The 9,818-nt window shown below is 65.5% G+C and overlaps 3 protein-coding genes across 3 annotated transcripts; 2 read left to right on the top strand and 1 right to left on the bottom strand.

The window, feature by feature from the left end:
* Positions 1-2,016: 2,016 nt before the first annotated feature.
* EMIHUDRAFT_70665 (glycerol-3-phosphate o-acyltransferase) lies at positions 2,017-2,214 on the top strand (the record flags this gene model as incomplete). Its single annotated transcript, XM_005788979.1, has 1 exon — positions 2,017-2,214. A coding segment is annotated over one exon (198 nt), but the record flags the coding sequence as incomplete, so codon positions are not given.
* Positions 2,215-5,346: 3,132 nt separating this feature from the next.
* EMIHUDRAFT_226105 (hypothetical protein) lies at positions 5,347-6,450 on the top strand (the record flags this gene model as incomplete). Its single annotated transcript, XM_005788978.1, has 1 exon — positions 5,347-6,450. One exon carries the CDS (start codon positions 5,347-5,349, stop codon positions 6,448-6,450), a length of 1,104 nt encoding a protein of 367 aa, XP_005789035.1.
* A 723-nt stretch (positions 6,451-7,173) lies between these two features.
* Positions 7,174-7,924, bottom strand: EMIHUDRAFT_455006 (hypothetical protein; the record flags this gene model as incomplete). Its single annotated transcript, XM_005788977.1, has 2 exons — positions 7,174-7,405; positions 7,473-7,924. 2 exons carry the CDS (start codon positions 7,922-7,924, stop codon positions 7,255-7,257), a joined length of 603 nt encoding a protein of 200 aa, XP_005789034.1. The 3' UTR covers positions 7,174-7,254.
* Between the last annotated feature and the right edge of the window lie 1,894 nt (positions 7,925-9,818).

The raw sequence follows: 9,818 nt of genomic DNA, 5'->3' as shown, positions 1-9,818 counted from the left end.
GATTTTTGCAAGGGGCGCGAAAATTCTTTTTGGAGCACTTGGAGTGCAGTCATTAGCCTCACATCCAGGGCCGGGGAGCTAAGAAGCGCACCCAGCGGGCCGGATGATCGGGATCGGGCTACGGGCTAGAGAGCCCTGACCCCTAGCTAGGGGCGGGGGTGCGCGTTCGCAGGGAGAGGGCCGTAAAGTAAACACGGGTCTCCGATGGTTAGTCCGCGCTCCAGGTTTCCCCTAGCAGCGGAGCGCCCACGACGCACACGACGTACATCCTCACTCGACGTCACCCCTCGAGGCTTCTCCGTTCGGCCTCCCCCCCTCGGTCCGGAGGGGCCCTCTTATCCCCTCGATCCTCCCCCCACTCGCTTTCCGCTGGTTGGGCAACGGATGCGGGGCCCGGCCCCCCCTCCTAGCCTTTTTCGGCCGCGGCCCCGCCACCGTCTCGCCCTCTCTCTCTCCGGCGATCCCGCGCCCGACTGTGGCGTGAATGCTTTAGCATTCTCGCCCGCTCTGCTGAGGGGAGGGGCAGGACGAGCGGTCGCCTGAGGCGCCTATCTCTATCCACCCTCTCTTGTGGTTTGCCAGCGGGGCACGTGGCCAAGGACGACATTTCTCCCCGGGCGCGGGACGCGCGGGCGGTTTTATTTCGGCTTTTTTTGGAGCCATTAGCTCGGGTGGCTCCGCCGCCTCCTCATCGCGCTCGCCGCCGCCGGCAGGACCGCGCGCGAATGTCGATGTCGCGCCCGCCACCGCGCGCGGTGCTGGGCAGCAACACCTCCACAAACACTCACCTGGCCATCCTCGGTGCGCTGCTCTGCTTCTCTTTCGACCAGCTCAACCCCGTCAAGCGCGTGAGCCTCCTCCTCTTCGATGACGACGACGCGAGCTACATCTTTGGCTGGTTCTTTGTCCTGCTTCTGGCCTGGGCGGTGCAGCGTGACTTTGCCAACGTGTGCTTCTACGCGGCGCGCATCTTCCTCAACGCCATCATGTCGATCGTCATCAGCAACGTCGAGGTCATCGGCGCGGAGCACATCCCGCTCGCCGGCCCCGTCATCCTCGTGGCAAACCACTCCAACCAGGCGCGGTCTCCCCAGCGCGCCGCCGCGCCCGCCACGACGCCACCCTGCCGGCCTTTACCTGGCGCCGCCGCCCCTCCCCCGCGGCGGCGGACGCCCAAATGAGCCGGCGACAGCAGCACGCTCGCGGAACTTTGCCTAGCGGCGCGGCGACCCACGCTGCCGCCGGGTTATACGCCGCGCGCACAGCCTCCCCCCACCGCCCCACCCTCCCACCCACCCACCCGCCCCCTCCGTTCTCGCCGCCTCAGTTCGTGGACGGCATGTGCGTCGTCTGCTCGGTCCAGCAGCGCAAGATCGGCTTCCTGGTGGCGCGCAAGTCGTACAACACGCCGCTCGTCGGCTTCTTCGCGCGCGTGCTCGCCGCGGTGCCGGTGACGCGGCCGCAGGACATCGCCTTCAAGGGCTCCATACCGCTTTGCCGGCTCGAACAGTGAGTGAATCACGTGCTGAACTAGTCCAGTCATTAATCGCAGGCTCCGGCCGCCTCCTCCGGCTTGACAAAGACGACGGCGACGCGTTTCGGCTCGCCGGCAGCGAGGCGCCGGCGACACTTCCGAGACTTCCGAGACTCTTCCGAGACACGTCCGAGCCTCCTCCGACGTTCCCCTCTTTCGGCGCCGCGTGTCGCAGGCGTGCCGTTTCGACTGGAGCTCATATCTCCCCATATCTCCCATATCTCCCCCATATCTCGCAGGCGTGCCGTTTCGACGTGGAGTTCACTGACGGCGCGAAGCTGAGGTACACTGACGGCGCGTCGGGGCGCGCTTGGGTGTGGCGCGTGAGGGCGGTGGAGTCGCATTGCGTGGCGCTGCTCTCTCTGGACCCGGCGCTGGTGGATCCGCCAGCCGACCCGCAGGCCAGCCTGCCTCGCCAAGGCTCGTACACGGTGCTGCCGCGGGGAGACTACGAGGAGGCGTTTGCAGAGGCGCGCGCGACGCTGCAGCGCGGCGGCGCCATCTGCCTCTTCCCCGAGGGCGGATCCCACGACCAGCCCGACCTGCTCGAGCTGAAGCCTGGCGTCGCGCTGATCGCTCTCGGCGTGAGCCGGCCAGTCCCCATCGTCCCGATCGGCCTCTCCTACTTCCGGGGCCACTCTATCGGCGCAAAGGTGACCGTCCACATCGGACCCCCGATCCACGTCTCGGAGGACGAGCGAGCCAGCCACGCCGCCGGCGGCGAGGAGCGGCGCGAGGCGACCGCCGCGTTGCTCGGCCGCATCAAGAAGGCGCTGCGCGCCGTCATGGTGCCCGCCGCGTCGATCGACGAGCTCCGGCTGATCCACTCGACGCGCCGGCTCTGGTGCAGCAGCCGCGGGCTCGGGCGGCGGGACTTGCGCCCCGCAGTGCGGCAGGACCTCGACCGCCGGTTCGCCTTTGCGATCCGGCGCGTGCTCGGCGAGGCGGACCTGCCGCTCGAGCACCTCTCGCGCCTCTCCTCGCGCACCGACCTCGCCGCCCTCGAAGAGGCCGCCAGCCCGCCCGGCAGCGAGGCCGTCTCCGCTCGCCGGCGAGAGGTTGCGACGATGGTTGCGAGGCTGCGGCGGTACAACCGGCAGCTGCAGGACCTCGGGCTGCGCGAGAGCCAGGTGCAGCAGCTCGAGGTGGCTCCTTTCTTCTCCACGCTGTTTTCGCTCGGCCACATGGTGACGGCGCTCCTCCTCGCCTCGCTCCCCTCCCTCGCCCTCAACTTGCCCGTCGGCGTCGCAGCCGTCGCGTGGGCGCGCTGGCGGCAGCAGGCCGCTCTGCGCGGCTCCAAGGTCAAGCTGACCGCGTCGGACGTGGTGCTCAGCGAGAAGATCAAGTTTTCCCTCGTCGCGGTGCCGCTGCTCTGGCTGAGCTACGCGACGCTGCTGCTGCTCGCCACCCCGCTCTCGCGCTCCGACGTCCTCACGCTCCTCATGGTGGCGCCCATCGCCTCCTTCCTCGGCGTCATCTCCGTCGAGTCGGGCATGATCGCGCTGCGCGACTTGCGGCCGATGCTCGCGCGCCTCGTCTACGACCGGCGGCGCGTGGACGCGCTCAAGGCGGAGCAGCGCGCGCTCCAGAGGTTCGTGCGCACCGAGATGGACCGGCTCGTCAGCAGCGACCCCGCGGTCAAGGAGCTGTACGAGATGCGCGGCGAGGTGGGCGCCGCGGACTGGGAGCGGCTCCAGCGGAGCAGCGGGAGCGGCGGGGAGCGGTGCCCGACCTGAGTGCAGGAGTGCACGGCTGGGTCGGAAGGGAGGGGTGTCGCGCTCTTGCCCCCGACGAGCCGGTCCATCTCACCTCTCTCTCCGGCCGCGCTTCGCTCTCGAGGGGGGGGGGGCTCTAAAAGGTAAGGTACGGTAAGGTAGAGAGGAAACGACAAACGTCTCTCTCCACAAATAAAGTGTACGTATACCAAAAGATTGGGGTAGAGCTGGAGCCGTGGAGGGCAAGAGGGCCGCGGGGGCGCCGGCCGCCGCCCGGGGCCTTGGCCAAAGTACAGGTTTCGATCCGGGCCACCGCAAATTTTGATCAGCAAATTTCGAGGGGCGGCCGCAAATTTTGAGGTAGATTTTGATTGTCAAAATGTGTCCGTCTTGGCACCGGATAGAGCATATAGGCGGCGAACACCCAGGTGCGCAGGGACATCGCGACTCTGCCCGCTCGCTCGACCCTTTTGCCGCGAGAGGGCGCCGGCCGCGTGTAAGAAGTGGCTGGCGGCCTGGCGCCCTGAGGCGGCATTTGGTGGGGTCAGCGTGCGGTGCTGAGTCTTACTCGTCGGCGCTGGGGCCAGATCCCAGCGCAGAACTCTGCAACGCTGGCATACAAACACAAGAAGACTAACCCTAACCCTAACCCTAACCCTAACCCTAACCCTAACCCTAACCCTAGGTCAGCGTGTGGGGCTGAGTCTTAGTCGTCGGCGCTGTGGGGCCAGATACCAGCGCAGAACCCTGCAACGCTGGCATATACAGACACAACAAGACTAACCCTGACCCTAACCCTAACCCTAACCCTAACCCTAACCCTCTAACCCTAATAACCCTAACCTAACCCACCCCCCAACTCCGCACCGCAAATTTGAAAGATCTTGATGAAAATCAGGCCCGACTGCAAATTTCTTCAAAATTTTCGCAGGCGCTCCGCGCCTGCAGATTTTGAAATAAATTCGACAAAATTGGTACCTGGCCCAACCGGGGCCCGGGGGGGGGGGCGACCCTGTCGCATCTCCACGCGCCCCCGGGACACGGCGACACGGGCAGGAGCCCTACGGCATTCAAAGTGCAAAAGCACCGGCCCGGTGCCGTGCTCTTAGGTGTTAGGATACCCCTGCCTATGAGGAGGCTTAAAAGGATGGGCCCTAGGGCGCCTGCGGCTTAACGGCTTAAAACCTCTGCCCGGGCAGGTTTTAAGAGCTGCTGGGCCGCCGATTCCTTAAACGGTCTTAAACGCTTAAATGGTGCGGGAGAGCTCCCGAGAGGTCGAGATGGTCCGGGAGGCTCCCGGTAGACGCCGGAGGCCGGGAAGCTGGCTACAGTCAGCTAGCACGCGTCGTAGTTGGGAGCGCGGGTCTAACCCCGCCGTCCCTGGCGACGAGCCTGGGCAGTGCACGCAGGAGCGATCGCACACCCTTTGTAGACTACGTCGTATCCGAATATACGAACCCAATTCCCAATAATTGGGATCGAGTAAAGACACACGAGAGTGTGAATGGGTAATGACACACAAGAGTGGGAGATCAATCCCCGGGCAGCCCCCCCCCCCCCCGATTGCAGACTTAACGTCGGAGCTAGTCGGATCGACGACTCGCCGCCTGCACCAGCGTGTGCGGCTCGCAATTCTATACAGAATCGACACTTTTGGTACGTCTTCTGAATCGCTCGTGGAGAGGAGCTACGGCCATTCCTAAGTAGTGGTGTTTGACGTACACGGTCCAGTAACCGTCTGTGCCCAAACACAAGTGAAGACGAACGCCTCCCCACCCGATCTCTACTACGGGCGGAGGGTAGCTACTGTGTCCGGCTGGCGGTCGTCGCAGGAGCTGCAAGGAGGGCAACTCGTGCGCCAAGTTTGCACCCACCTCGGCCGTCCACGGGTAACACTCTGGCTGTGACCGAGGACTTGACTGATGCGCAACAAGCCGTGGTTGAGGCGGGCCTCCGGAATGGCGTCGTCAACCTCGGGCTGAAGCTTCACGTCGGAGATGTGTGCACGCCGGGCGAAGAGAATTCGACGTGCCCGGTGCGCTTATGCTTGGGCTTCTGGCACACCCAGCACACCGATTGAGCTCGCCGCTGTCTCCCATGCGCAGGGCCAATGCTTTTGCCCCGGGGCCGACCGGCGGTGGCGGCGCGTGGGTGCCGACGGGGGAGTACGGCTACACGGTTGACATTGGCCGGATCGCCTCCAAGCTCCGCGTCGGCTGGCTATCTTGGCTGCCGTCGAGGACCTACTCGCTCGCTCCGGCGGGAGTGCCTCCCTGGCGCCGCGCGGCTTGCGCGTCCCAGGCGCGCGCCGGCGACGCGCTCCTCTTCGCGCACGGCTTTCTCGGCTCGCCGTTCGACATGGCGCACGCTTGCGAGGCGCTGGCGAGCGACGGGTTCGTCGTCGCGGCGCCGGAGCTGCCCGAGTCGCTCGCCGCGTCGTACGAGGCGCGGGAGGGCGTCACGCGCGAGGCCATCGTCGCCGCGACGCAGGCGGCTCTAGGCGACGAGCCGCGGCGCTGGGGCATTTGGGGCCACTCGGCGGGGAGCGGCACGGCGCTCTCGCAGCCGGGCGAGTTCGCACTCGGCCGCGCGTGTCTCGCGTGCCCTCTCGGCCGCGCGCTCGAGGCGCGCGTCAACGATCCGCTCTTCCTCTGCGCGTCGGAGGGCGACGGCTGCAACCGCTTCTCGGAGACGTCGCCCGCGGACTCGCTCACCCTGGCGGCCGTGAACAAGGCGCCGCCCTTCTCGACCTTTGAGAGCGCCGACCTGGCCTACGCCGGCCCGAGCCTGCCCCGCCGCGGCGTCCTCCTCTTCCGCAAGGGCGACGCCCTGCTGCCCAACCACATCAGCTTCCTCTGGACGCGCACCAACGAGGCGCTCTTCGACCTGCTCTCCGCCTTCCTGCCGCTCGCAAAGGCGCTCAACCTCTTCCTGCTCGACTTTGACACGGAGAAGGAGGCGCGACTCGCCGCGCCCACCGCCGCGAAGGTCGTGCCGGCCCTGCGCCGCTTCTTGGCAGGAATGCGGTCGGCGGGTAGGCAATCGTGCTCTGTACTGCTACGCATATGCAAGGAGGCCCATATGCATACGCATCACATTACGCCCTCTCGGGAATACGTAAACTCGGTGCGTGTGCGTCACTTGCCAGTCCAAATGCGTCGCATTACGCAGCCCGTCGAACGCCTCCCCCTTCAAAAATAAATAAAAAACGTCAATACACACACGTATTCATCGCGTGCGTGACGGTGCGATGGCCCTGTGGTTGCCTCATACGTACCACGTGTCACGTATACGGATTATGGATCTCCGCCGGTGCGCCGCGGCCCGCGGGGTGGCGGGGCGTCTTCGACGTATCACGTATCCGCATTACGCATACGTCCTTTTCACCGCAAAGCTTTGCCCGGGGGACGGTGCAATGGCCCGCGCGGCGGGTGCCTACGTACCACGTGTCACGTTTACGGATTACGTATCTCGCCCCGCGCGCCCCCGAGCCATCCCCCCCCCTGGCTTACGTATCACGCATACGCATTACGCATTACACGTATTTTCCTGTCCTCAACCTCTGCGGAGCTGCCAGTGTACGAGCTCAGCATTCTGACGCCTGAGCAAATGGCCACCCACCCGAAATATAGTCCACCGTCCAATTTTGACTATAGTCGAGCACGTCGGAGAGGTGTTTATGGCGGCCCTAGCGGCAGCGCCAACTTATGGCAGCCCTAGCGGCAGCGCCAGTGCGCGCACATAAAGGGGGGGGGGGGGGGGGGTTAAGGGGTGGCTGTCCAGGGCTATGCCCGAGTCTGTTGTTACCAGCGCACATACAACCCTAGCCAGCTTATGGCAGCCCTAGCGGCAGCGCCAGTGCGCGCACATAAAGGGGGTTGGGCGGGGTTAGGGGGGTGGCACTAGGGGCGGGGTTAGGGGGGGGCTAGCACTACACAGGCAGCCACAAAAGAATGTGCAAAAACTCTCCCCTGTGTTCAGGGCCAACTAAAGAACAGGTTCATCTCAAGGTCCTCTAGGCCCCTCTCCGGCACTCTCCTCGTACTCCTCCTCCTCGTACTCCGGCGCGAGCTGCCGCAGGCTCGCACACACGGCCTCCGAGTCGGGCCCATCGCCAAGCAGGTAGCTCTCGTGCACCAGGCTGCGCGGGTCGGCCCTGCGGGCGCGCGGGGCGGCGCGGTGACAAGGGGAGGCCGCGGCGGCGGTGGAGGCAGCGGGCGCACTTGTCCGTAAACAGGATGCCGTCGAGGTGGTCGAGCTCGTGCTGGAAGACTCGCGCCTCGAAGCCGCGCAGCCGCCGCTCGACTGCGGTGCCGTCGAGCCGTTCGTACCGCACGTCGACCGCGGCGGGCCGCTCGACGCTAGCCGCATAGCCGGGCACCGAGAGGCATGTCTCCCACCCAGCGACCATCTCCCGCGAGCGGCGCTGTATGGACGGGTTGATCGCGATCCAGGGCCCGTCGTCGGCGTGGGCACGGAGCAGGAACACGCGCGCCGATGTGCCGAGCTGTGGCGCCGCCACGCCGTAGTGCTCACCGAGCGCGCTGCGAAGCGCGGCGTCGAGGCGTGGAAGGTCGGCCCTCGCTGCGACGCCGCGGACCGGCGTGGCGACGCGACGCAGCACGGGATGACCCGCGAGCACGAACGAGGAGCATGCTCTCCGCGAGGTTCGCATCGTCTGCCACGCTAGAGAATCTCCAAGACTAGACTCGCGGGAGAGCGGCTGTCCGATGGCCACTTGGCCCGGGGCCACTGTGGGGGCTAAGGCCGCGGGGCAATGAAGAAAAACGGCACCACAGCGATCAATCTTCAAAGAAAAACGATGCAACGCGTATCTCTACTTTGGTGCTGCGGAGGTCCTGGGGAGGTGCGGACTCTGTATGCGCAAAAGAACGTGTCTGCCATTCGCAAAAGAGCGCGCACACACGTATGTAAAGGCTGTCCGGCCCCAATGCACAAGGCTTACAGTACGGCCGCCGTCGGCGCAACTGCCTCGCACGCGTTCGTTCTCGGATCGTAGCGCTTGACCGGCGAGCGGCGTGCGGGAAAGGGAGTAAACGGCCCGTTCGCAACAACCACAATCGTCAAACGATCATGTGCGCGAACTCAAAGCAGGGCAGCGCCAAGATGGTCTCGCGCCGTCGCCACCGGCGCCACCTCCTCCCACTCGTTTGCAGCAGGATCGTACCGCTCCACCGAGCTGAGAGGGTCGACGCCGTCAAAATTGCAACCGGCCACGGCGTAGATCTTCCCGTCGAGCACCGCGGCGCCGAAGTGCTCCCGCGCCGTCGCCATCGGCGCCACCGCCTCCCACGCATGCAGCGCCGGGTCGTACCGCTCCACCGAGCTTAGGTGGTCGCCACCGCCCATAGCGTACAACTTTCCGCCAAGCACCGCCGCGCTGAAGGAACACCGCGCCGTGGCCATCGGCGCCACCGCCTCCCACGATTTCGTAGTCAGGTCGTACCGCTCCACCGAGTTGGGACGGCGCTGTGGGGGTGGAGCCTCGCTGCGGTCCCGTGCTCGTCAAGCACATGCAACCAACGGATCACGGGTTCCAACGCCGTGAGCTAGACAACAGCGGGGAGCGGCGGCTCGAGCAGTACCGGGAGAGCGAGGAGGCATGGCTGCGGCAGCGGCGGGCCGCGTCGAAGTCTCGCGCCGCCGCCGCACGCCAACAGGCGACGGCGGCGCTCAGCAGCCTGAGGGACGAGAAGGCCTTTACCAAGCGCTGGAGGGAGTGGCGCGCGCTGGAGCGGCGCGAGTATGATGTGGAGGACGCGCTCAGCGAGGAGGTCTCCCGCATCCGAGGCCAGCGCCACGCCTATGAGAATGCGTCCTGGCATCGCATCCAGGCATTCCGGCGTCAGGTCATGGGGGACCCCACGGAGCGCCCGGCTACCTCGGCGCATGCGTGCGGAGGCCTCCGCGGGACGGGGCACGTCTTTCCCGAGGAGCTTACGTGAGCCAAGTGAGAGAAGGGCGCAAAGCGTGTCGTCGGTATGTGCAAAGCAGTACACGGAGGTGTGTTGTGACTTGTGTATGTGTTTTGGCTTGAGTCGTTGAGACATGTCAGTGCTCACTGGACACTGCTCAGTCCTCAGACCTCAGTCCGCTCACCCCCCGTCAATCTAGTAATAATCACCACACACAAATGTGTGGAGAAGAGTTTACCTATACTTGTATTTGCAGAAAAAAGCACAAACATGTTGTCTTCCCTCTCCTCTCGTTGTCCCAACCCCCACCCTCGACCTTCGACTTGGGCAGCAGCACGTCCTGCTCAAGATCGCCGTGGCCCAAATCCGACCAAAGGCTCCACGCGCCGGAGCTCCACACAGCGATGACGAGATTGGCTGCGGGGCCTCCAATCGAAACTGCGAAACAGCGATGACGCGCCCGTGTTCGAACCATGCGTGCAGTGTGCTCCCAAGCAGCTCTCTATGAGCGCTGGGCCGCCTCCGCCGCCATCCTGGCTGCCGCTGCCTTGGCCCTCGCCGTCGCCACCGACGCGCGCCTCGCCTTGGCGGCGGAGATTGCGGCCTCCATCGCCGCCTCCTCCGCCGCCAACG

The sequence above is a fragment of the Emiliania huxleyi genome (genome assembly GCF_000372725.1).
Source record: "Emiliania huxleyi CCMP1516 chromosome Unknown EMIHUscaffold_130, whole genome shotgun sequence".
In the NCBI taxonomy this organism is placed as follows: domain Eukaryota; phylum Haptophyta; order Isochrysidales; family Noelaerhabdaceae; genus Emiliania; species Emiliania huxleyi.
This window is presented reverse-complemented; position numbering and strand designations above follow the sequence as displayed.